This window comes from Cricetulus griseus (genome assembly GCF_003668045.3).
Source record: "Cricetulus griseus strain 17A/GY chromosome 1 unlocalized genomic scaffold, alternate assembly CriGri-PICRH-1.0 chr1_1, whole genome shotgun sequence".
Lineage (NCBI taxonomy): Eukaryota > Metazoa > Chordata > Mammalia > Rodentia > Cricetidae > Cricetulus > Cricetulus griseus.
In genome coordinates this window covers 58,060,788-58,086,761 of record NW_023276807.1, presented here as the reverse complement: position 1 = coordinate 58,086,761, position 25,974 = coordinate 58,060,788, and the positions used below count along the sequence as shown (strand labels likewise).

General features: G+C 44.5%; 2 protein-coding genes across 10 annotated transcripts in view; both read left to right on the top strand.

Annotated features, from left to right (window-relative positions):
• Nsd3 (nuclear receptor binding SET domain protein 3) overlaps positions 1-20,250 on the top strand; it is a 110,128-nt gene extending 89,878 nt beyond the window's left edge. For 3 of the 7 annotated variants that reach the window (XM_027395351.2, XM_027395352.2, XM_027395350.2), the window contains 8 exons: positions 2,404-2,606; positions 3,183-3,295; positions 3,754-4,023; positions 7,099-7,215; positions 9,341-9,482; positions 11,199-11,305; positions 14,026-14,227; positions 14,859-20,250. In XM_027395351.2, coding sequence (XP_027251152.1) covers positions 2,404-2,606; positions 3,183-3,295; positions 3,754-4,023; positions 7,099-7,215; positions 9,341-9,482; positions 11,199-11,305; positions 14,026-14,227; positions 14,859-15,100 — 1,396 coding nt within the window. In that variant the 3' untranslated portion in view covers positions 15,101-20,250. The remainder of the gene's footprint in view (positions 1-2,403; positions 2,607-3,182; positions 3,296-3,753; positions 4,024-7,098; positions 7,216-9,340; positions 9,483-11,198; positions 11,306-14,025; positions 14,228-14,858) is intronic. The other 4 variants (XR_004772576.1, XM_035453375.1, XM_035453376.1 and 1 more) reach the window with 4 other exon arrangements.
• Positions 20,251-21,281: 1,031 nt separating this feature from the next.
• On the top strand, positions 21,282-25,368 carry Plpp5 (phospholipid phosphatase 5). 3 transcript variants are annotated; one of them, XM_027395354.2, is made up of 7 exons: positions 21,282-21,420; positions 21,539-21,647; positions 21,787-21,877; positions 22,293-22,356; positions 22,901-23,025; positions 23,618-23,788; positions 24,565-25,368. In XM_027395354.2, exons 1-7 carry the CDS (start codon positions 21,359-21,361, stop codon positions 24,726-24,728), a joined length of 786 nt encoding a protein of 261 aa, XP_027251155.1. In that variant the 5' UTR covers positions 21,282-21,358; the 3' UTR covers positions 24,729-25,368. The 3 variants fall into 3 exon arrangements, with proteins under 3 accessions (XP_027251155.1, XP_027251157.1, XP_027251156.1); XM_027395356.2 differs by having other exon boundaries at positions 21,302-21,420; positions 21,567-21,647; XM_027395355.2 differs by having other exon boundaries at positions 21,305-21,420; positions 21,567-21,607; positions 21,827-21,877.
• The last annotated feature ends 606 nt before the right edge of the window (positions 25,369-25,974 follow it).

Sequence of the window (25,974 nt, the reverse complement as noted above, 5' to 3'; positions counted from 1 at the left end):
CCCTGTCCTGATAGATCCATTTGATTTTTTTTTTTTTAAATACTTTTCAATATAGGGTTTCTCTGTGTACTAGCCCTGTCTGTCCTGAAACTTGCTTTGTAGACCGGGCTGGCATGTTACTCATAGAGATCCACCTGCCTCTGCCTCCTGAGTGCTGGAGTTAAAGGTATGCAGGCCTATTGTACTCAAGTAGCCCTAAGCTATATGTAAAAGACATATAAAGAGTGAGATTACTCCATTAAGATCCATTTGTACTTATTCATTAAATGGGGAAATGCATGAGTCATAGTACAACCATAGAGGTCAAAAACAGCTTTCAGGAATCTGTCTCTCTTTCTACCATATGTGTTCCCAAGATAAACTCAGGAGGTCAGTGTTGGCAGCAGTACCCCACCTGCTGAGCCACCTGGACAACCCAAGCCTTAGCTCTTAAAGGGATGAGAGCAGGGACTGCAGAGATAGAGCATTTACTGCTGCTCTTTAAAAGATCTGAGTTTGGTTCCTCACAGGCATGTCAGGTGGCTTACAACCTCCTGTAACCCTGGCTCCAAGGGTTCAGACATTCTCTTCTGGCCTCACACATAAAAAGAAAAACATAAGCTAGGCAGTGATGAAGTATGCCTTCAATCCCAACAGGACAGCCAGGGCTACACAGAGAAATCCTGTTTCAAACAAAACAACAACAACAAAGTTTTAAATTGTGTGTGATTAACATTTTTTTAAAAACAGCCTCCTTTAAGGCTTTAATTATTTATTTATTATTTTATATGTGAGGATGTTTTCCCTGCCCTATAATGTGTTCTTAATATTTGGGGAAGCATACATCTAATGTTAATAGTCTCCGTGACAAGATCTTAAGTGAAGGGATCAACCCCCTGCTTTAGCAGCCATGACAGGTTACAGAAAAGACTCAACATGTGCTTTCCTGACTTTGCCCCTCCTCCCAGTCACTAGGAAGTCAGATACCCACATGACAAGGAACCATTCAGAAGTTAGCTGACATGCTTTATGGTACTTTACAGTAAAAGTGGCGTAATGGTGATGTACAGAGCATAAGAGCATAGCAACTGCCCTGGGAGGGCCTATAAGCCATAACAACCAGTTGACCAATCAACACAGGACAGGTTGCCTGAGCCGGAAAGTGCACCAATCCTGACACTGTTGTGTACCCCTAGATACTCCCCTTATGCTGCCCAATAAGTTCCCCACCTTGCAGTTTCTTTGGGTCTTTCTTATGCTTTCCACCATGAAGAATGGATGACCGGCCTGAGTTAAAGACAGTTAACTCATTAAACAATAAAAGACTCTTTGCTTTTGCATCGGAAAGGGTCTCTTGGTGATTTTGGGGTTCAGAATTCGGACACAACAATAAGGGGAGGTATTTTTTCTGCCTCCACCCTGTACTTATTAAGACTATTGATCCTAAAATGTTAACTGACATAAAACCTTATAACACGAATAATAAAAACCCAGAGACAGATATTGGGGTTAAAGCTGAAGGTCAGCAAAGCAAAGTGGCCAGCTATTAGAGAGTTCTCACCTCTACCAATGCTCAGACTGAAAGGGCGATCCTGTCCTCAGAGTGCAAGGAGTTCTTTCCTCTACCCAGCCATATCACTTCTGTCTCCACCTCCCTAGTGCTGGGATTAAAGTCATATCATCCCATGTGCTGGGTTCAAAGGTGTGAGCTCTGTTTCTCTTTTAGACTGATTCATTCCATGTAGTTTAGGGTAGCCTTGAACTCACAGTGGTCCATCTGCCCCTGTCTTTGAGTGCTGGGATTAAATGTGTATGCCACCACTGCCTGGCCTCTGTCACCACAAAAGCTGACATGAGGTTCAGAGGCATTTTCCCTGCCTGAGGAGAGTTTGGAGATACTGATTTGCATGCCATACTTCTCTTTACAATGGCAGTGGTTCATTCTCAGAGTGATGCCTTTTACTGCTAGAGACAGCCTTTCATTTTTGCTAGATAATTTTTCTACCTGGGAAGATATAAGTCAAGTTTGGGAAAGTGAATTCTCTACAGTTAAAATGGGCTGGGACCATATTAGTTAACATCCCAGTTCCCAAGCTGGAAAATGTGTCCAACATCCTTTTTTATTAAACATTATAGTTGATATGTTTGTGATATATATTTGATACATTTTAAATGTGTGGGTGGTGGAGGCGCACGCCTTTAATCCCAGCATTTGGGAGGCAGAGGCAGGCTGTTCTCTGTGAGTTTGAGGCCAGTGTGGTCTACAAAGAGTTCCAGAACAGAAACCCTGTTTTGAAAAACAAAATATTGTGTTTTTAGAATCGGAATCTGAATGAATGTTGAAAATATGAACCCCTTTCTCTCCTTCCACTCTGTGAAGAAGAGTGTGATTTTTTTTTTTCACTTTCTCATTTTTGTTTTCAGATGGTGGCCTGCAGAGATCTGCAGTCCCAGGTCGGTGCCACACAACATCCAGGGCCTTAGGCATGACTTGGGGGACTTCCCTGTGTTCTTCTTTGGTTCTCATGACTACTACTGGGTACACCAAGGCAGAGTGTTCCCCTATGTGGAGGGAGACAAAAACTTTGCTGAGGGACAGACTAGCATTAACAAAACCTTCAAAAAAGGTAAGTTGGCCTAAGCTTATAGTGACTCAGATCTACCACCCCAGTGCATGTTCCTTAAAATCCCCTTATTTGCACATGGAGTTTCTGCTACTTGAGACTGTTCTCCAGGCACTGTGATTTTGCATCCATAAAGTTACCATGACGTCAGACCCGGGTTTTAGATGCATGAAGTATGAGATACTATGCTGTGTTTGAAGTGTCTTTTAACCAGGTGACACTCCTTTGCCAAGGAGTAGAAAAGGCTTCCCAGGAAGAGCATGGGGCCTTCTCAACATGACATAGTCTACCTTTCTAAGGGTAGACTTCATTTAAATCTAGGACAGGGTTACTTAGAGGCCTTTGTCACTGATGTAGGACCTCTGCTCTGAGGAGCATGCAGAGTATATAGTATTTGATGAGTTGTCTCCTAAATTATTATTATGTCTATAATGATTGTGACTGGTGATTTCCAGGATGTCATTTTAAAAAGTAAACCTTGGGTCAGATGCAGAGCATTTCTAAGATGGCAGAATTTAACTTCCTGCCCTATGGTTTGTGTTTGCACATTGATAATGGCCTGCTTGCCCTTCTTGTCAGCACTGGAAGAAGCTGCAAAGCGTTTCCAGGAGTTGAAAGCACAGCGAGAAAGTAAAGAGGCTCTAGAGATAGAGAAGACCTCAAGAAAACCCCCTCCCTACAAACACATCAAGGTGAGCACACCCATCCCTGATGATGAAAGCCCCTGTGACCTGCAGAAATGCTCCCTATCAGTCAGCATCTCCTTGTTAGACTAGCAGTTTCTGTGTCTGCCACAGCCAGGAGCCGTGTGGCTAATATGAAATTTTGTTCTGTTTCTACCAGATTATCTTTCAAACAAATGAGGATGTAGATCTTTAGCCCCTCTTTTCCAGACACTTCACAAATAGCTTATTTTCTGTTAATTTCAGGTATTAAATTTCTGTCAGCCTGTGGCAAGCGAAATAATCAAATGAGAATTAACATCAAATGAGAATTAATACTTTTGTCTAGTAAATAGACATAGTTATTATTCCTTGTTTATGCAGGAGACCTTAAGATGCAGAACTTCCCTCAGGGTCGGGTCACATGCTTGATGGTGTAGTTCCAGATGCTCATAGATCACCCGCCTTCTCTCCGTTCTGTCTCCTAGGCTAACAAAGTGATAGGAAAGGTCCCGATCCAGGTGGCCGACCTGTCGGAGATTCCCCGCTGTAACTGCAAGCCTGCTGATGAAAACCCTTGTGGCTTGGAGTCAGAATGTTTGAACAGAATGTCGCAGTATGAGTGTCACCCACAGGTGTGCCCTGCTGGGGACCGATGTCAGAATCAGTGTTTTACCAAGAGGCTCTATCCCGATGCAGAGATCATCAAAACCGAGCGGAAAGGCTGGGGCCTCAGAACCAAAAGAAGCATTAAGAAGGTAATCTGGTGGAGGCACACACAGCTCAGAGCAGGATGGGCCAGCGTCTTTGTCTTTTAGGATGCTTTGCTAGCATACTGACACAGGGATGAGAAGCATAGATATTTATGACCAAAACTGAGGCTTGTCACAGAGTTTGGCACTTGTCAAGCAAAGAGTGGGAAAAGGATAAAAAAGTATACATAAACTGTGAGTATTGTTGATGAGCCCTAAATAGAAGGGACATTGATGTTTTTGTATTTGATTTTTTTTTAATTACTGAGTGAAATGATTCACATATACTTCTTGTTGTTGCTTTTCATGGTGAATGAACACATCAGTGAAGTAACATAATAAATTATGTTGATTATATACCAGGACAGAAACTAGCAAACTCAGAACTTTACTCCAGCCTCGTAACTTGTTAGCCTTAAGTGTGACCGAGTCACCATGTCACTAATACATTACTGTAATAATAGCTCATTGTCAGTGTTTGCATAGCCAAAGCTTGTTAGAGGCCTCAGGTTATGTGTAAGAGCAGTAGAAACAGTTAAGGTCTTTAACATATATAACTTTTTTTTATTTTCATACCTTTAGACAACTTTTTTTCATAAGAGTCTCCTGGCACAAGAAATATATATCAATTGGTGAAATATTTTAAAGCCAAATACTTAAAAGAAAAATGAGAATCTCTAGTAAACCCTGCTATTGAAATAGTGGGTCTCAGATGTTAGAGCACATGAGACTCTTGTCAGGGAACCAGCTGTGGGGGAGGGTGGCACAGAGGCACGTGGGTATCTGTGAGTTCAAGGCCAGCCTGGTCTGCAGAGTGAGTTCCAAAACAGCCAGGGCTACATTGTGAGACCCTGACTCAGAAAAAGAAACTAACCACAGGCTGGAGCCCTCAGCAGTTAAAAGCACTTGTTGCTCTTGCAAAGGTCCTGAGTGTGGCTGCCAGCACCCACGTGGTGCTTCCAACCATTCATAACTCCAGTTCTAGGGAATCTGATGCCCTCCTCTGACCTCTAGGCACCAGGCACATGTGATACACATACATACATGCAGGCAAAGCACTCATACACATACAATGAAAAGTAAATGTAAAAAGTGGTAAAGAGTGCTTCCTGCTCTCACAGTGGACCCAAGGGGCGGAGTCAAGCTGTGAGCCTGGACAAGACTGATGAACACTCAGTGGTAGGTGGCACGAGGTGAGATAGGTAGCCAAGAGCTAGATCTCAATGAGTACCGCAGACAAGAAACTACTGGAATGTTTTAGTAGGATGGCTTGATGGATAGGGCATATTAGTTTTCTGCTACTTCATAAAAGTATTACCACAAAGCTAGCAACTTAAAACTGGGTGTGGTGCCTGACACTTGTTTCCATTACTTGAGAGGCTAAAGCAGAAGTATCTCCAAGAATGTGATGCTGGCCTGGGCTATATAAACTTGTGAATTCTGGCCTAACCCTTAACAGTAAGACCCTGTCTCAGAAACAGTACAAATTAACAACTTAAGTGACTGGAGAGATGGCTCAGCAGTAAGAGCACTGGCTGCTGTTACACAGGACCCAGGTTCAGTTCTCAGCACCCAGCATCCACATGGCTGCTCGCAACCATCTGTAACTCTAGTCTACAACATGTGCTCATGTGTGTCCGGTGACAATCTGCGTGTTGTTTCTAAGGTGTTTACATGCCTTTAACATGTCTCAGCATCTTGGGGAGGAAAAGGCTTATTTTAGCTTACAGTTGTAGCCCATCATGAAAGGCGGTCAGGGTAAGAACTCAAGGTAGGAACTGAAGCAGAGGCCATGAAGGAGTGCCACCCATAGCGCTTATGCTGCTCCCTGTGGCTCAGTTGGCTCTCGTCCCTTTCTTTTTGTTGTTGTTGTTGTTGTTGTTGTTGTTGTTGTTGTTTTTAAAGCTCTGGCTGTCCTGAACTACTATGTAGTCTAGGCTGTCGCTACCTCCCAAGTGCTAGTATGAATGTGTGTGCCACCACAGCCTGGCCAGCCTGCTTTCTTAGGCCATCCAGGACCACCCACCCAGGGTGGGGCCACCCACAGTGAGCTGGGCCCTCCCACATCAGTCATTAACCAGGAGAATACCCTGCAGACTCACCAATAGGTGACATGGTGGAGGCATTTTCTCATTTGGTTCCTCTTCCCAGATAACTCAGCTCCTGTCAAGTTGACAAAAGGCCAACTAGGTCAAACTTACTGTTTGAGACAAGGTTTCTCATTGGCCTAGAACTTCTCCAGCAATTTGTCTGGTCCTCACCTCCCATACTCACTAGGATTTCAGGCGTCTGCCAACATGCTTGACCTCTTAACTATGGGCATCTGAGATCAGGTCTTCACAACTGTGAGGGGCACTTTACCAACTGGGCAGGCTCACAGCTCACAGCTCTGGTTTTTGTCGCTTACTTTTTTTGTTTTTCCAAAACAGGTTTTTCTGTGTAGCTCTGGCTGTCCTGGAACTTTCTCTGTAGACCAGGCTAGCCTCAAACTCACAGAGATTTGACTGCCTCTGCCTCCTGCCACCACCGCCCAGCTGTTTTTTTACATTTTTAAAAAGCTTGTCTGAGATAACTGGGATAGGCAGATCCACAGACACTTGGACACCATGGTGCTTGGTGGGAGTCGGAGCATCTCTCGGCCCGTCATGTGGGTTCATGGTGTCAGACTGAGGTTGCACACCAAGCCATTTTTGACCCCTAGCCCTAGGGTTTTGTTGTTGTTAAGGCAAGATCTCATGTGCCCCAGACTGGACTAGATATCAACATGTCCTATCTATACCTTCCATGTGCTAGGATTATAGCATGTGCTGCCACACGGAGTTTATGCGCTGTTGGGGATTGAACCCATGGCCTTGTACAAACTAGACAAGGACTCTGCTAATCGCATTACATCCCCAGCCCTCAGCCTTCTTTTTTCCTTTTTGAGGCAGATGCACATACACTTGACACTGAGGTGCTTGGTGGAAGCAGTGTAAGAGCACTGGCTACTCTTTTCTTTTCAATTCATACATGTGGTGTTAAAAAATTCATTACAGTATAGTGCATGGATTTTACAGTTCCGTATTAAATGCCTCTCTGCAGGGTGAATTTGTAAATGAATATGTTGGTGAATTAATTGATGAAGAAGAATGCAGACTTCGAATCAAGCGAGCACACGAGAACAGTGTAACTAATTTTTATATGTTAACTGTTACCAAGGTAAAATTGCTTTTATTTTTTGGTGAGAAAAAGGAACTTTATGTTTTGTTCATAATATTATGTTGAACCCAGTTTTCTCTTCATTTTCTCTAAGTATAATATATGATTTTCAGTACTCAGTGCTGTAATTCTTTCAGGAGTACAGAAGGAACCTCCCCATAGTCATGAGACTACGGCAAGAGGGATATGCTAGTCAGAGATAAGGAGACTGTGTCTGGGCTTCCGTTGTTGGGTCCTAATCCCAGATCTGAGTCAGTGAGAGACCTGGTTTCTTTATCACTGTCAGAGGAATCCACTCTGATTCTGAGTCATAAAATACCTTGAAATTTCTGATTAGCCAGAACTCAAAAAGTTTCTGTGTGTTTATTTAGCTTTTTAAAAGGAAATGATAGCAGGGTTGGAGAAATGACTTAGTGGTTGAGAGCGTTTGTTATTCTTGAAGACAACCTGGGTTCAGTTCCTGACACCCACATGCTGGCTTCCAGTAGTCTAATGTCAGTTCCAGGGGATCTGGTGCTCTCTTATCTCCAAAGGCACCAGGCAAACAATGTGACACACATGAATCCATGCAGGCAGTACACTCATACACAGAAAATAATGAATGTTATCATAAGAAAAATGGCAGTAAACTACTAATTTAAATAAAACTTTAGCCAGGCATCATAACACATACCTATACTTCCAGCATTTGGGAAGGTAAGGCATGAGAATCAGAAATTTAAGTTAGAGGCCACCCTGGGCTGCATAAGATCTTGTCTAGCCAGGTGGTGGTGGTACACCCTTTAATCCTAGCACTTGGAGGCAGGTGGATTTCTGTGGGTTCTAGGCCAGCCTGGTCTATAGAGTGAGTTGTAGGACAGTCAGGGCTGCTACACAGAGAAACCCCTTGTTGGGGAGGGGGAGATCCTGTCTAAATAAAACAGACAAACACACAAAAAGGAACAAAAGAAGCAAAGATGTATGTAAGCATTAGAGCGATATGCATTTGCCCATTGCATTGCAGCCATGACCTCAATTATTGTAGTAATCCACAGGGGAAGGGAAACCCAGGGCAAGGTACATTTCGGTCATTTGTTTAGTATACTGTCACACTTAAGAATCAAGACTAGTACCTGTGTTCCCTGTGTTCTGGGGTGTTTCTAAAAGATTCAGAATGTCATTCAGGTTGAGGTCATGGCTCCATGGTAAAGCATGTACTGGACACATGTGAGGCTGTGGGTTTGAGCCTCATCACAAGCAAAAACAAGAAACAATAAAAGAGATTGCTGGGCATGGTAGCACACGCCTTTAATCCCAGCACGTTCAAGGCAGAGGCAGGTGGAGCTGCCTGGTCTACATAGTAAGTTCCACACCAGCCAGAGCTGCATTGTAAGACCCTGTCTCAAAAAAAAAAAAAAGATTATTTTGAAAGTACTTTTAACAATATGTAGTAGTTATGTCATTATTTGAAGATTTTACAGCTTTCATGTGTTTCATGAGCATAACTTCAACTGCCATTTCATGCTGTAGTCTGCCTCTTTGAATCCCAGTCTCACTGATTTCAGGTCAGCCATCGTGACATCCTAGAGCTTCAGGCTTGGGGCTTATCCACATTGTTAGAGTCCAAACTGAGGGGGCCAACTGTCTAGTGTTTTCTGTGTGTTGAACAATGTAAATGAAAATAAAGTAGGTGGTGACTGGAAAGTATACCCCTCGTGAGAGCAGAGAGACAGTGCGTCTCCACATCCTCTTTGGGGGAGTCCCAGCCCCCTTCCCCATCTGCATGGTGTTCACTCGTCTGTCCACCACAGTTTCACTTCTTGCTTAGAGCGGGAAAGAAAAACTGAGAACAAAATAATTGAGTAGTTGGCTATCCAAATGGTGTAGTACTTATCAAAACTACCTGGACATGTGGCCTGCTGACCCTATATTTATTAGGCCACCACCATCACACCATTCTATGCAGTGTCTAGTTAGAAGCTTTAAAAATCTAAGGCCATCAAACAGCAACTACACAGAGGGTGGCTGCTGTGTCTTCAGAACTGCCCGTTGCCAGCTGATAATAAATAATGTGTATTTCTAAATGGGCTTGTATTTAGTTTATGTCCTAAGTATCCCCCCCCCCTTTTCCTTCCCCTTTCTGAAGGACCGAATAATTGATGCTGGACCAAAAGGAAATTATTCTCGTTTCATGAACCACAGCTGTAATCCAAACTGTGAGACACAGAAGTGGACAGTAAATGGAGATGTTCGAGTTGGACTGTTTGCTATTTGCGATATCCCTGCAGGTAAAGGGCAACTTGCTGTACTGGCTCCCTCTGTGGGGGATGTCTGTTTTGTCAGGGAGGACATTATCCTTTAAGTCTTGGCATCCGAGTGTTGATTCAGATAAGACAGTATGCTCTGTTTGGAACTCGGTGTTATTTATCAGTGCTATTAAACTGCATTCGAAGAGAGAAAGTACCAGTAGGCCTTTGTGCAGAAGAGGATCCTGGGATGTGTGTGTGTGTGTACCAGTGTGTTACTACTTCCAGTTCATAAGCACAACTTTCCCAAAATACTGCTGTCTGTATGATGTAACCAAATGGCCTAGCTCTGTCCTCTTAACACATACCAAAAGTAACCAAGTAGCTTACGGGCGGTGGTGGCGCTCGCCTTTGATCCCAGCACTCGGAAGGCAGAGGCAGGCAGATCTCTGTGACTTTGAGGCCAGCCTGATCTACAGAGCGAGCTCCATGGCTACTGAGAAATCCTGTCTCGAAAAACCAAAAAAAAAAGTAACTAGCTTGTGTCGACTGGAGAGATGGCTCGGCAGTTAAGTCCTTTTGCAGAGGACCCAAGTTCAATTCCCAGCATCTGTGTAGGGTGGCTCACAACTGCTTGCACTCCAGCTACAGGGGGTCAAACAGGTCTCTAGCTTCTAAAGGCACCACCCACACTCGCACATGCACATAATTAAAAATAATGAAAGTCAAATCTTTTTATAAAAAGTAATTTGCTTGTATCAACATCTGCTGGTTTCTTTTCTTTGGTTTTCAGCTCTGAAAAGCCATTCTGTCTCCCAATAGACAGGGAGCTTTCATTCTTGTTCCCTTCTTAGCTTCTCAACGGAGCATTTAGTGTCTCCTAAGGCTTAGGGAATTGGTAAGAGCAATTGAGTACTGAGGACAAACTGAAGCTCTTTCTAGACTCTGGGTTGTTCACACCTGGCTGAAAGAGTGTTAAGGGGCTTCAATTTGGATCCCCAGAGCTGTCACATATGTAGTGAACTTGAGTTGTGAACAGGTATTGGTTCATAGTGGAAGGCTTTCCTAACACGGTCACGATGCCATGTCATGTTGTTCATTTAGAAACTAGAGTGCAGTGGTGGCGCACACCTTTGATCCCAGCACTCAGGAGGCAGAGGCTGGTGGATCTCTGTGAATTCAAGACCAGCCTGGTCTACAAAGTAAGTTCCAGGATAGTCAGGGCTACATAGAGAAACCCTGTCTTGAAAAACAGAACAAAACAAACCAAACTAGATTTCAGCTTTAAAGGAAGCCTAGGCTAGAAGCCCTTCTTGATCGTAGATCACATGTTCATTATTTTAACCACTTTTGTAAAAGGGTATGTCTTGTGCTTAGAATATTTAGCTTTTCCATACTCGTTGTTGGGCAGGGATGTCAGCCATGTCTCCACTTTTCTACCATTGTTTTTTGGTAAGATAGAATATGGAAGGAAGAAGTCTTTAAACTTATATTCTTTTTGGTATGTCTGTATGATGTGTGTATACGTAAGTGCTCATGAGGACAGATAACGAATTTTGGGATTAGGCTCTGCTCTTCCACCAGGGTGTCTGAATCAAACTCATGGTGTCAGGCTTGCATGGCAAGTACTTCCACCTGAGCAATCTTGCCTGTCTGGGACAAGTCTTTGTGTTAGAGCCATGTGTTGGACATGCCCGTGTCTGGCAGTGTCTCTTCCTCGTGATGTCACTGTGAATGATTATTTCTCTTGTGTTTTAGGGATGGAGTTAACATTTAATTATAACTTGGACTGTCTGGGCAACGGCAGGACAGTGTGCCACTGTGGATCAGATAACTGCAGTGGCTTTCTAGGAGTTCGACCAAAGGTCAGTTGTACAGGGTGCCCCAGCCAAGGGCAGGGAAGGGATGCATACTAAAGGACTTTCTTGGCTTTGTAGGTTACTGGCAGGGTTACAGAATCCCGCCACTCTGTCAGGTCTGTGGATGACTCTGTGGTGGAGGGGTGATGGTCTTTTGACAGATCTCATGGATCCAGTGCAGGCTGGCATTGAATTGTTCTGTTTTTGAGGATGACCCTGTGTTCCTGATTCTTCTGTCCTCACCTCCCAAATTGTTGGGACCACCGGCTTTCATTACCATACCCAGCTTGCTATTCTCACTTTTAATGAAGCTTGTTTTAGTAAGGTCTGGTTTTTCTGAAATGCACTAAAACTGACTGGATTATATGCTTTTAAAATGGTGAGTGTTACTTAGGTGTCATGACTCAAGCATGTAATCCTAGCACTTGGGAGGCAGGGGCAGGAGGTTTGCTGTCAATTCCAGCTAGCCCAGAAAGGAAAATAAAAGTAGAAACAGGGGCTGGAGAGATGGCTCAGAGGTTAAGAGCACTGACTGCTCTTCCATAGGTCCTGAATTCAATTCCCAGCAACCACATGGTGGCTCACAACCATTCGTTATGAGATCTGGTGCCCTCTTCTGGTGTGCAGATATACATGGAAGCAGAATGTTGTATATAAAATAAATAAAATCTTTAAAAAAAAGTAGAAACAAACAAACACAAACCTTACATAAATATAAGGTGTATGTTGTAGCGTGTAAGTTATAGGTCACTGGGGGAAAGGCAGACTGAAGTCTGAACAGTGATGAAGTAAAGCAGCTTGCAGCTAACCACCGTTATGATTAAAACAAAGAAAGCAACAGCTCAGCAGTTGGACATTGTCTTTGAACACGACCTAGCAATCACTGACCAATCAGTGCCCTGCCATCATGCCCAGGGAAGATGGTCAGCCTGGACCGATGGAATGGTGGCTCAGTTCACAAGAAAGACACTTGCTCTTCTAGAGGGCCCACGTGCAGTTCCCAGCGTCTGCATCTGGCACTCACAGCCCTCTGTTAACTCCAACTCGTGGGGTTTGGTGGCTCCTGTGTCCCTGAACAGCTGCATTCGTGTGCGCATACCCACATGCAGACACTCATACCTACACATGGAAGAAAGATTGTTAAGCTTTGCGATGACTATCTAAAATGCTTCAGTGCTCTAAGCAGATCTGCATGGACCTCCGAAGGACAGCTATGGTGCCAATGGACAAGAACATCCTGAGGGAAACACCATTGGGGGTATCTGGAAAACAGCCCAGCTCTGGAGAAACGCTTGCCTTGTGTCTGGGAGTGGTTGGGGGATGGTTTGTGCTCACCAAGGAGGATCTCACTGAGGTCAGGGACTCGCCAGCTGCTGCCCATGTTGATGCTGTAGCTCCATGTGAGGTCACTGTGCAGCCCCAGAACACTTAGTTCTAGAAGACCACTTCTTCTTCTTCTTTGTTTTTTTTTTTTTTTTTTTTTTTTTTTTTTTTTTGGTTTTTCGAGACAGGGTTTCTCTGTGTAGCTTTTGCAGCCTATCCTGGCACTCGCTCTGGAGACCAGGCTGGCCTCGAACTCACAGAGATCCGCCTGCCTCTGCCTCCCGAGTGCTGGGATTAAAGGTGTATGCCACCAACGCCCGGCTCGAAGACCACTTCTTCTAAGCCTTAGATATCACCACTGATGTCTGCAGGGGTGACTCCACCACTGAAACTCTGAGCAGCGTGCAGCTGAGGAAGAGCTGCAAAGAGGGAGCCAGCAAAGCCACGCTGCTGAACTTGGGCAGCTTTCCCTTTTCCAGGCTGATCAGCCAGCAGGTGTTTGACCCTGGCAAACATATAAAGTTCTGAGCTGGAGAGCATGATATCACAGAGGAAACTGCTGGCAGTGTTGCCAGTGTTTGTCTGCGGACTGGTGTCTAACTGTTGCCTCAGCACCATATTCTATCATCAGTTCCTGCAAACTGGTCCTGGCTTTGTGTGTGGCGACTGAGCATACCTGTCCACCTGCTGAAATGTCAAGGCCTTGTTTACTGCTGCTCCTGCTCCTGCTGAAGCCCCAATCCGAGACTGAAGAGTCAGAGGAGGGTATGGAGTTTGGTTTCTCCACAAATTTCTCCAAAGCACCTTCCAACTCGGCCAGGTGAATTTGAGAAACATGGAGATGAAGGCCTGCCTTCCTTTCCTCCTCTCTCTCTTTAAAGCTGCCTGTAAAAAAAAAAAAAAAAAAAAAAAAAAAAAAAAAAAAAAAAAAGGAAATGGGGGCTGGAGAGATGGCTCAGTAGTTAAAAGCAGTGGCTGCTCTTCCAGAGGATCCAGGTTCGATTCCCAGCATCCACATGACAGCTTACAACTGTCTGTAACTGCAGTTCCAGGGAATCTGACACCCTCACACAGACATACATGCAGACAAAACACCAATGTATATAAAATAAAAATAAACTTTTTTAAAAAAAAAAATCAAGGAAATGACAAACAGTCTTGTAGTTTTTGCTCAGCCCACTGCCTCCTAGCAGTGCACTTGATAAACTGCTTCAGAGAAACCAAACAGCTCCCATGGACAATAAGAAGCCTTGCTTTATTACAAGGGCTGCTGTGAGGTAAGCCCTTCTGGTGTTTGTAGGACACTCACAGAGACGCAGTTAAGGCTGTGTGGTGTGCACTTTACACTCTGTGTAAAGCTTCATCGTTCTCTGACGTTGAAACTATGCTGTCTGTCTTCCCAGTCTGCAAGTGTGGCCACAGTTGATGAGAAGACAAAAAATGCCAAGTTAAAGAAAAGACGGAAACTCAGAACAGAGCCAAAGCAGATCCATGAGGATTACTGTTTCCAGTGTGGAGACGGGGGAGAGCTGGTCATGTGTGACAAAAAAGACTGTCCCAAAGCATACCACCTTCTATGCCTTAACCTGACTCAGCCACCATATGGTAAGTTGGACCTTCAAGCCCTTCTCTGCTTCAGGTTTTACCATTTATGTGTAACTTGGGATACATTCTGCCCTCTTTCATAGAACTGTGAAATAAGAAATATTTCACAGGCAAACAAAATTACATGGTCAGAAATATGTTTCCATGCAAATTGGGTAACCCACATGTGGCAGCAAGGTCAGGTATCTTATTTATGATTACCAGGAGTGGGTAGTTGGCACGTAGGACATTGGGCTTGGGCCAGAGGCTCATGTCTGTATGAAATAACATGACTATATGGTTGTTTGGCTGGAGTCTGGAGCTGGATTTGGTTGGAATTAGTCTCTAAGCAAAGAAGGTAGGGTATGTGTAGTGGGGCACGTCTTTAATCCTAGCACTTGGGGGGCATAAGCAAGTTGGTCCCTGGGAGTTCCAGGCCAGCCTGGACTCTACAGACAGGCATTGTTTCAAAAAGAAAAGAAAAGTCTGGGCGTAATGGCATATGCCTTTAATCCTAGCACGTAGGCCAGCCCAGCAAGACTATAGAGTGAGACCCTATCTCCAGGGGGAAGGGGCGCACTCTTGACTTTTTTTTCCTGAGTAATTAAGAAACAGGCTAACAGGCGCATTCCTTCTCCAACCCCTGCCTTAGGAAAGTGGGAGTGTCCGTGGCATCAGTGTGACAAGTGTAACCGTGCAGCCGTTTCCTTCTGTGACTTCTGCCCACACTCATTTTGTAAAGATCATGCGAAGGGGGCTCTTGTGCCCTCTGCACTAGAAGGTCGCCTCTGCTGCTCTGACCACAACCCTGAATCTCCTGTATCACCAGAATATTGGAGCAAGATCAAGTGTAAACGGGAATCACAAGATCATGGAGAAGAAATCAAAGAATGAGTGGTGGTGATTTCTCCCTTGATGTTCTAAATGGAAGAAGCAGATAGACGCTGCATTTAAAACCAAGCGATGCTAGTGCGCTTGCCCTTGGACTGCCTTACAAAGGGAAGATAGGAACCAGTTCACATAGGCTAAGCAGGTGGTGTCTGCTCTCTCTAATTCGTTTTGTTGGTTTGGGGGTAATTTTGTGGACAGTGAAATTCCCTTGGTCTTACCTTTTATTGTGCTTCAGTGTCTTTGCAACTAGCAAAAGAGGTATCCCCATTTTTAAAGGAGAGAGAGAGAGAGAGAGAGAGAGAGAGAGAGAGAGAGAGAGAGAGAGAGAAAAGTTCTGTCAATAAGATCAATTTGGTAAAGCCTAAGATGCAATCCTTGGTTATAAAAAGCAAAATTAGCCATTCCTTTATTTATTTTCATTTTTAGGAAATGTGAGAAGTTTAGTTCCAACAATATAACCTCTGAGAGAGAGAGAGAGAGAGAGAGAGAGAGAGAGAGAGAGAGAGAGAGTGTGTGTGTGTGTGTGTGTACCTTTATATACCTCTTTACTGAGCCGTAGCTAGGCTAACTTCCTTCTCCCCATGCCTTCTGTAGTCTCAGACAAGGCTCTCAGCAAGTATTCAGTCTGGCCTCTTGGAAATGAATGCCTTGAGAGCTTTTACCTCTGAGGCCTTAAACTAGGTGAGCTACATGATGTGGTAACCACCTGGAAATGTGTGTGGGGGAAGTGTCCAGTAGGGGAACGGGAGTGAAATGCACTCACTGATTTTGACTGTTATCCGTTTACAGGTTTTCGGATAGAGTGCATTTGTGGGGATGTGGATACATAGGAGGGTGCTCACCCCTGTCACCCTGACACATTGGCAAGGAGCACAGACCAAAAGCTGGATCATATATGCACCATTTTCTGACCACCTAGTGTAGACTCCAGCCTTACTTGGAATTTAAGGGCATTTGATTTTCTGTCTTTCTTCTGCCACTCATGTCCTCTCTGCCAGATGATCACTGTTTCCTGGTAGAGCTATGTAATTGAATCTGACTATCTTAAGATTTTTTTTTTTTCAGTTGGTTTCCTATCTTGGGGGTGGTGAAAGTAGACAGAGACATCCCCAAGTTTTTTGTTTTTTGTTTTTGTTTGTTTGTTTGTTTTTTCAAGACAGGGTTTCTCTGTGTAGCTTTGGAGCCTATCTTGACACTCACTCTGTAGACCAGGCTGGCCTCAAACTCACAGAGATCTGCCTGCATCTGCCTCCCGACTGCTGGGATTAAAGGCATGCGCCACCAATGCCCGGCTCCAAGTTCTTTGTGTACAATTTTTTCTTAATATTATACAATGCTTAAAATTTTCCCCATTGAGTAAGGGAAGAACTTTCACAGGGTATGTAAGAGCTGCGGAGATGCACTTCATCTTAGAAAGCACTTAAGAATGCTTACTCCCAAGAAAGTTGGTGTTTGAAAACATGGCTGTGATGTTTGAATAGAACAGACTCGAGCATACCAAGGTGTCTGCCCACAGAATTCACCTGCATCTAGCACTTAGGAATGTATCCATTCCAGTATTACTTGTATGAAAACATGTGAGACACTAACATCACACTAAGTAGACGCCTCGTGTTACTGTGAAACATGAACTTTCTTAGTGAGTTTTAACTGCTTGCCGGCAGGCAGTACACAGTCAGGGTTATCCTCCTTAACAACCTAGCACTTCCTTAACAACGTAGGGTGGAAGATGCTCTCCCACACCCTGGAGTTGTGTCAAGTGTGTTTGTTCCTTTTTTAATTTTTTACAAATCAATTCAGACCTCTTTCTCTGGGTGAAAGAGCAATTTTGTGCCTCTTCTTTTTATATATATAAATGTGCAATTTATAGACAACAGACACTACAGTTTCCCTCTGTAAGCTCCTAAACTGCCACCTACCTGGATGTAGCACTTCTAGTAATTCTGTGGTTAGACAAGCTCCCACGAGGAGGAAGACAGGATGTTGCATGGCGCCCAGGGCAGTCACTCTGACTGATGTGAAGCATAGCCCATGCAAACATTATACTTGCTCCTTAGCAATTACCAAGTTTGATGTCCTTTAAAAAATAATGTAAGAATATCTGGGTTCTATCATACTAAAATATTATTTTATACAAATATGATAAACATTTTTTAAATTCACTGATAAAGGGTTTCCTTTGATATTCCAAATGTAACTCTTATGAGAACATTATGTCCAATATGAAATTGTATCTTGTTTCCCTTTTGACTTTATGCTTTTTTAGTATTGGATAACTTTTATATAGTAAGCCCCAAGGTGCATCATGTATTTATAAATACCTTAGGTTGACCTGTCTCTACTCTTTGGTGTGGCTATTTGTTTTTCTATCTCTAAAAGAGCTTTGCAAAACTTCTCCAATCTCTTCTCTTCTGATGACTAATAGGATTGTTCTGTTTCGGAAGCCAAGGTGTGGTTCAGAAAGTTCAGCATAGCCCACAAGTTTTCAGTGCTCCAAACTTGGCTTTTCTGTGCCAATGCAAGGGCATCTTCCTGGGCCTTTGTGGCCTAGGTCTGTCTTTGAGTTGAGGGAGAAAAAAGCAGAAGGCTCCTTGACTGTGTAAGTATGCACATATACACCATGCTTTCCTGTCCTACATCTGAGTATATCCTGAAAGGCACCATGCTTACTGGTATCTGAAACTAGCATTCATTAGCTTTTAAGTCTGTATGTATTATGAAGTATTTGGGACTGGTTTTATTCAGTCCAGAAATGATAGCACTTGGAGCAGCATGGACTGATGGTGATAGTTTTCACCTCATTCTGAGTCTTTGGAGGAAGATGAGAAACTGGGTTAGTAAGAGCTGGAGATGATGTCATGAAGCCATCACAGGCCCTGTGCTTGGAGGCCACCCTGGGCTACCAGAGTAGCTGCGTGTGCCCTGCTGAGGAAGGAGCAGGTGCTCTCACTGCCGGTGTGCTGAAGCAGCCATTCACCTCTTTAATCTCCTCAGTGTTGCAGATCAGAGTGGACTGGATTTTCTCTTTACCTTTGCACTGCAAGCCCTACTCCACTTTCATTCTCAGAAAACTATCTTCCCTAAGCTGTAGAATAGACTGAGTTTGGGAGCCATGGGAACGTGGAGATTTCTGTGTTATATAGATAACATATAATATATAATATATATATATATATATATATATACATATATAAGTGAGTTAGCATACTTGAAACTAAAAAAGGTTGTGGAAGGGACTGCAGCTAGCTGCTGTCCCTTCTGCCTGCCACAGTATTTGCAAGTGTGTCTGTAAGTGATGTGGAACCGAGAGACACTGAGTGTCTGTCTTGTGAAACACTCAAATGGGTGGGGCTAGTGGACAACTCTCATGAAGTAGTTTCTGTTTTGAGTTCTTTCTTATGCCATAAGTTCTGTTAGACCTGCAGATTGAAGTCATACTGTCATCTACTCAAAATGTAGACCCTGGTTCCCCAGAACCTGCTGCTTATCTGTCATTTTATTTTAAACACAACACTCCTCCTGCAGCATACATTCTCCACAAAGCTGAGGTGCTTCCAGCTCTGTATCATGTCTTAATGGGAGAGGAAATCAAATTGTCTTTGAGTCTCCCAGCTTGGGTAAACTTGTAGTTTCTATGTCTCTCATGAGAGTACAAACACATTGGGAAGTTGCTTTATTACTAGACTTGAATTCTTCCTCACATGCCTGTTGCATCTGACGACCCCCTAACTCTGCTAAGCTGCTGTAGACAGCATGGGAAGTGATCAGATGGACAGGCCCTTCACGAAGGACCAGCCAGCCTTGGTCTCTGGTTATTTGTAAACAAAAGTAGACCTTGGTCCATTTTCAGTTGGACTCAAGGAGTAAATGTAGACATCTTTACAATGGTTAGCAAACACTGAAAAGCTGGACATTTGTATGTACTGAAACATCACCAAGTTTTACCTTGGGTAGGGTACTGGGGATCTTGAGAGAAAGTAATAGAGCAAGGAAGGGCAATGGTGAGTGTTGGTCACAGGCACAATGTTGTCCCTATAACACTGAGACCTCTGCCTCATTGAATGCCGGTTCTTCAAGTACTTGAGACGCTCCAGGTTCTCATTACAGTTCCTTAAGTGACAGGGTGGAAAGCACTGCTTTGTATACTGTCAAGAATAAAGTTCTTCCAGTGGGAGCGTAGCTATCTTAGATTTGTTGGTACCTTTGGGGAAGAGACCTGCAGGAGATATCAACAGCATTTTTAGAAATAATTTCCTATGGTTTTGTTTTATCTTTTTTGTTTGTTTGCTTCATCTCAAGTATCTCTTTTCTCCTTTTAATATATGCCTGGGTGGGGGTGGGGGTGTGTGTGTGTGTGGAGAGGGTGGAGTGTTTGCATTTATGTTACACTCCGGAAATGCTATGTGTAATCTTGTTTCAAAAAACCATTTCTGCTGCCAGGCATGGTTGCTCATGACTGTAATCCCAGCACTCCAGAAGCAGAGGCAGGAGTACGTCTGTGAGTTCAAGGCCTACTTAATGAGTTCCAGGACAGCTAGGGCTATTCAGAAACCATGTCTCAAAAGGAAAAAAGAAGAAAAAAAAAATTATGTTGTTTGCTTTTGTCAAGCCATTGTCAAAATGGCAAATGTGAGCACTTGTACCTGTGTTGGGGGGAGGGAGGAGAAAAGTGTTGCTTGTCCTTTAGTAGACTCTGAAAGTCATTAATGTGTGAGTTGAAGGGGGAATAGAAGTTGCCAAAGTCAGTATTCAGTCCTTGGTTTTCCCTTGACTTCATTAGTCTGCTAAGGGATTAGAGGCACCCCAGCTTCCACTGTCTGTTTCCCTACCTGCTGACAGAGCCTTGGTGTGTGCAAATGGCCTTCAAGTATTTGCCAGTTTGCCTGGATAGGGATTCTTGTCAGTTAAAAGGAATGAGGAAATTTTACATTTGTTTTTGTTGTCAACTAACATCTCTTTTTTGTTGTTGTTGTTGTTATGTACCCTACGGTAACTGTACTGCCAATTATAACCAGGATGCTAACTGATTACAACTGGCTAAAAAGATCTTTTTATATACAAAGATTTGTGTATATTTTGAATTGATATGGCAAATTCATGTGTGTCCATTTGAATATTATTCAATAAACAAATACCTGCAGATTCCACCTTCATTCTTTGTGTTCTTTGAATAATGTTCTTTACAGATTGTTTACATCTGTATTTACCTGTAATGAACTTTGTAGTTTCTGTGAAGTATTACTTTTCTTAAACCACTTGAGTCCTTAATATTCAAAGTGTCAACCTTCACTGGTCAGTCTTTTTAGTTTTTGTGACTTGGCCAGGAGCTCCTAACACTAAGGGATTAGTGCTAATTTTCCCTGGGGATATCTTTTAGGGCATTACTGTATAATGACTCCAAAACATAGCTTAAGGATTTTGTTGATTGACTAATGTTTTATTGCAAAATATGAGCCTACCCATCTTGGTTAACCTGTATAAAGATGGCTTACTGTTAACTGGTTGTAGTGTAGGATTGCCTGTAATAATTAAGCTTCTTACTGACATGTGCTGGTGGGAGTTTTTGTACATTGTACTGAAAATTTGGCCTTTTTAATTTTACAGATACTTTAGAATTCAAATGTTTTTCTGCTTCTGTAAGAATGTGGAAACGGTTTTTAATGGCATTCCATTGGTTTCAGGTCTTGCTTGAGTTGACTTTAATAAATTGTCCTGTATGTTCTAATTAAGTATATGGGCTTGTTCTTTGCCTGTAATTTCATGTCCAGTTTACTGGGAAATGAGATACACACCAAAAAAATCTACCCAACCTCACCCAGGTTTTTACCCTTAAAATACTGCTAAGAAATAGTTTCTTTAAAGTGAGTTTTCTGTTTTGTTTTTGTAGAGGAAGGGTCCTTGGAGGATGGCGTTCCTTTCAGTGACCTGTAAGATGATCCGGGCACCAGGTGGTTGAAGGGCACTTTCATCCCAGTGATTTGAGACCCAAAGGTGGCTTGCTGGTTAGACAACGGGCCAGGTCATGCCGATCAACCAGAGGACAATGCCTTTGTTGCTTTTGTTAGGAGGTACTCAAAGCATAGGAGTCCTGAACGTCCTATTTCCCCAAAGCTCCTCGATTGGTGGAGCAGCTCGGGGAGATCCGAGGCCCTGCTGGTAGTGTTTCCTCGGAGCTCGCCAGGTGGCGCTGAGCCCGGGGCTGAACCACTGCGCAGGCAGAGGCAGCCACGTCAGCACCTGGTGGCGGAGCCGCGCGGCGGAATGGGGACGGCGGCCTTGGGAGCGGAGCTGAGCGTGAGGGTCCTGCTCTTTGTGGCCTTCCTGTAAGGATTTGTTAGAACACTCCCGGGCGTCCCTGGGTGCTCGCTCTTGAGAAGCTGCTCGGGGCGGCAGGACCTTCCGCCCAAGGAGCCTGTCGATCATCGCCCCTTTCCCCTTCAGGGTGACCGAGCTGCTCCCTCCTTTCCAGAGACGGATCCAGCCCGAGGAGCTGTGGCTCTACCGGAACCCGTACGTGGAGGCCGAATACTTCCCCACCGTCCCCATGTTTGTGCGTGAGCTGCCCTCCCCGCGGCCCGCAGGGGCTTCTGCCTGCCTTGTGCTCTCCTTGAGATCCAGGTCTAGAGCATGGCGTCTGGGTGGGGGTGCGAGGCAGCAGGTGGCTTTACCTGCCATGTGTTTTCGTTCAGGTCATTGCATTTCTCACTCCACTGTCCCTGATCTTCCTAGCCAAGTTTCTGAAGAAAGCTGACACCAACGACAGCAAGCAAGCCTGCCTGGGTAAGAAGCCCTCCCGGTTTCTCTGCTACTGCTGGCAAATAGTCGTGGAGTGCAGCCACCGGAGCCTTGTGTGGACCCCTAAAGTCTGCCCTCTCACCCCGCTTGTTACCCGGTGAGGCAGAAGAACAATGGTCCTGTTAGAGCTCTGTTAACAAGGCACTAACTACACGGAGGTGCACACAAATCCCTTGACTTCTCTGTCCTGGGGCCGTTTACGCTTTTCGGGTACAGAGGCCACAGCTGCCACGCGAGTTTTTCACGTTCAAAGCCCACAGCTGCTACTAAGTTTTTAAGGTATATAGCCACAGCTGCTTTTGTGCCTGGCTCTGGCTGGAGTCTACCTCGGAGCAAGGAGAGCTCTTTATGTGGCTGCGGCTACTCTTTCCCCAAACAGTTCCTTTCGGTTCCTTTCCAGCTGCGAGCCTCGCCCTCGCTCTGAATGGTGTCTTCACCAACACAGTGAAACTGATAGTGGGCAGGTGAGAGAGAAACTGCTGACACGCAAACCCCCTCAGCCTCCATCATCTCAATGCCTTCCTTTATTCTCACCTACAAAACTCTCCTCGGGCCCTCTGCCTGTCCTAAATGTGCCACCTGGTCTGTGTCCTGTCCTGGCTGTACCCACCACAGCCTCTAGCCTCCCGAGGACTGCAGTGTTAGCTGCTCTTGTGCTGAGATGTAATCATGTGCTAGAGACTTTCCCCTTAAACACTGGCTGCATTGTTAGTACTCAGGCATCTGTACTGGCCTGTCCTTGGGGTTCTGACAGATACGCCCTCAGCTGCAGCCGCTAAGCACCACCTGTGCACCTCTGCTTGAATCCTGTTGCATGACATCTTTCTCTTACAGTCTACTTCTCTTAAATTATAACATGTGACTAAAGCTCTTTTCTCAGTATAAGGACTATCCTAATCCAGTCACATTATCTTGTCTAGGACAGTAATTAACAGGATTATTGACATCTACAACTGAAAATGCTTTCTGTTAAATTGTACAAGCTCACACTGTGCTTATTTCTTCCAGGCCACGTCCAGATTTCTTCTACCGGTGCTTCCCTGATGGGCTGGCCCACTCTGACCTGACATGCACAGGGGATGAGGATGTGGTGAATGAGGGCCGGAAGAGCTTCCCCAGTGGACACTCCTCCTGTATGACCCTCAGATGGACTACTTTGTGTGTGTGTGTGTGTGTGTGTGTGTGTGTGTGTGTGTGTGTGTGCGCGCGCGCGCGCGCTACAGAGGCCAGAAGGCGGTGTTAGATCCCCTTGAAGTGGAGTTACAGTTGCCATTTGAATCCTGGGAACTGACCAGCCCCAATATGTACTTCTAAAAATTATTACATTTAACCTACGGAGCCTTGCTGGAATGAGCCTTCTCTTACCAGTCATATCTTTATTTAGGCCAGACGGTGATGGCACGCCTTTAATTCCAGCACTTGGGAGGCAAAGGCAGGCGGATCTCTTGAGTTCAAGGCCAGTCTGGTCTATAGAGCAAGTTTTTTGGGTTCCCACTTATAGATGAGGAGTCTACAGCACTGTCCACAGTAATAACTTGTATTCCAGAAACTATTCTTACTTAAAATACTAACTCTGAGACAGAAACTGAAGTCCTTCATTTCCCATCCCTGTAATCAAGTGGGGAGGATGGGGTAAAGCCTGCCCTTGCTCCCCAGCCTTCTGTCTGGACGTGAGTGACAGGGCTTCCATGCAAATACACAACTCATAGGTCTTCCCTGTTCTAGTTGCATTTGCTGGTCTGGCCTTTGCTTCCTTCTACCTGGCAGGAAAGTTACACTGCTTTACACCACAAGGCCGGGGGAAATCTTGGAGGCTCTGTGCCTTCCTATCGCCTCTACTCCTCGCAGCTGTAATTGCATTGTCCCGCACGTGTGACTACAAGCACCACTGGCAAGGTAAGCAGCTTTGGACGCCTCGGGAGTTCCTGCTCCACCTGTTTTAACCCTAGAAACTGGCACAGAGGATTGACTTCCGAAGTGTCTGCCAAATGCATGAGCAAATGAGCGAGTGTGGACAGCCTGGGTCCTGTGCTGTGTCACGGACAAAAGTTAACTTTTAGGCCAGCAAGCTGGCTCATAGTGAAGTAAAGATACTTGTTGCACAAGCCTAGCAACCTGTGCTTGATCCCTGGAACACAAGTAAAGGTTGAAGGACTGGCATTCCAGAGTTATCTTTCACATGTCAGGGTCTCCCTTTCTAGCCCAAGCCTCACCTTAAACTATCCTGCCTCAGTCTCCGAAGTGTTAGAATCATAATCTTGGGCCACAATTCTTGAAATAATGATGAGCAGCCAATGAACATTGGCTTGCTATCCTCCTGTATTTAAATATTCTAACTAGCCAGGCTTGTTAATCCCAGTACTTGGAGGCAGAGGCAGGGGGATCTCTGTGAGTTTGAGGGCACCCCGGTCTACAGAGCAAGTTCTAGGACAGCCTGAGAGGTTACAGAGAGAAGCTCTGTCTTGGAAAGGAAAAATATTCGAACTCAGTCCATGCTGATTTAACACAGGGTGTGTTCTGATATGGTGTTTCATCTAATAATCCTGTAACTGTATGATAAAATTTAGACACTTCTAAGAAACTATACCATGGGCCGAGGGCTTTCCTAGCCTCTACACACAGCGTAACCTGGAGGCCAAGTAGTATCTAACATGGTTTCTCTCTCTCTCCAGATGTACTAGTTGGGTCCATGATTGGAATCACATTTGCCTACCTCTGCTACAGGCAGTACTATCCTCCTCTGACTGATGTAGAATGCCACAAACCATTTCAGGAAAAGCACAAACTCCCCTCTTCACAGAGAAAGCCCAGTGAGTCTCACCACTTGGATATTTAACTGAACCTACCTCAATGGAGAACAAGCAAATCAGCCCTCCTAACTGGACACCGTGCACAAGCCAAGAGTCTCTTCCAAGGTAAAAGTGAGAGCACGGCCACACAGTATTCCTGCTTCCACAGGGCTGTGCACTTTGCCCCACTTCTCAGGCTAGACCCTCAGGAATCCCTGCCTGGAGCCTGTTCTGGCCAGGGGCTCTTCCGGGAGTTCTCTCATTAGGTTAATGGATCTGGGTCACAAGATTGGTGTCCAAGACCTAGGGTCTTTACATTTCTGTAAATGTCACTCCTCAAGCTACTTTTTCACCAAGGAGACTTTACCCTGAAGACTTTATTGCCAAACTTAATCTCTGTCCCTTACAAATAAGGGCAGTGCCAGCCAAACTTTACTTTTTGTGGTCACATTCCATTAAGCCTTAAACAATAAAACTACCAATTTTGGCCAATCTTTTTACTTCATCAGGAAAGAAAAATTACAGATATTATCTCTAAGACAAATGTATCTTTTTCTACCTTTTGTTCACAAAGCAGTATGTGGAACAACAATTAATAGGCTATCAAGAGAACTTGATACTGAGGACCACCTAATAGCTACTCTTTTTTTTTTTGGTTATTCTTTAAATAAAATTTTGTCTTATGTATATCTTCCTATAACATACTCTTTTTGTTTTTCAAGACAGAGTTTCTCTTTGTAGCCTTGGATGTCCTGGAACTCAAGATTTGCCTTCCTCTGCCTTCTGAGTGCTGGGATTAAAGGTGTGCACCAATGAGACAAGCTGTAACATACTGGTTTTTTTTTGGGGGGAGGGGCGTTGAGACAGGGTTTCTCTGTGGCTTTGGAGGCTGTCCTGGAACTAACTCTTGTAGACCAGGCTGGTCTCGAACTCAGAGATCCACCTGCCTCTGCCTCCAGGGTACTGGGATTAAAGGCGTGTGCCACCAACGCCCGGCTACATACTCGATGCATTTCTTTTCCCCCTCCATAACTCAGTGAAACGGAAATGTGCTTGAGTTTTTGTACTTTAAGAACCATTTGAGAGCCAGGCATTGGTGCCACATGCCTTTGATCCCAGCACTCAGGAGACAGAGGCAGGCCAATCTCTGTGGGTTCAAGGCCGGCCTGGTCTACAGAACAAGTTCCAAGACAACCTCCAAAGCAATACAGAGAAACCCTGTCTCAAAAAACCCAAACTATTTGGGGTGTAGGAGATCAACACTGGATTTTCATCTGCTCTGTGTGACTGTGG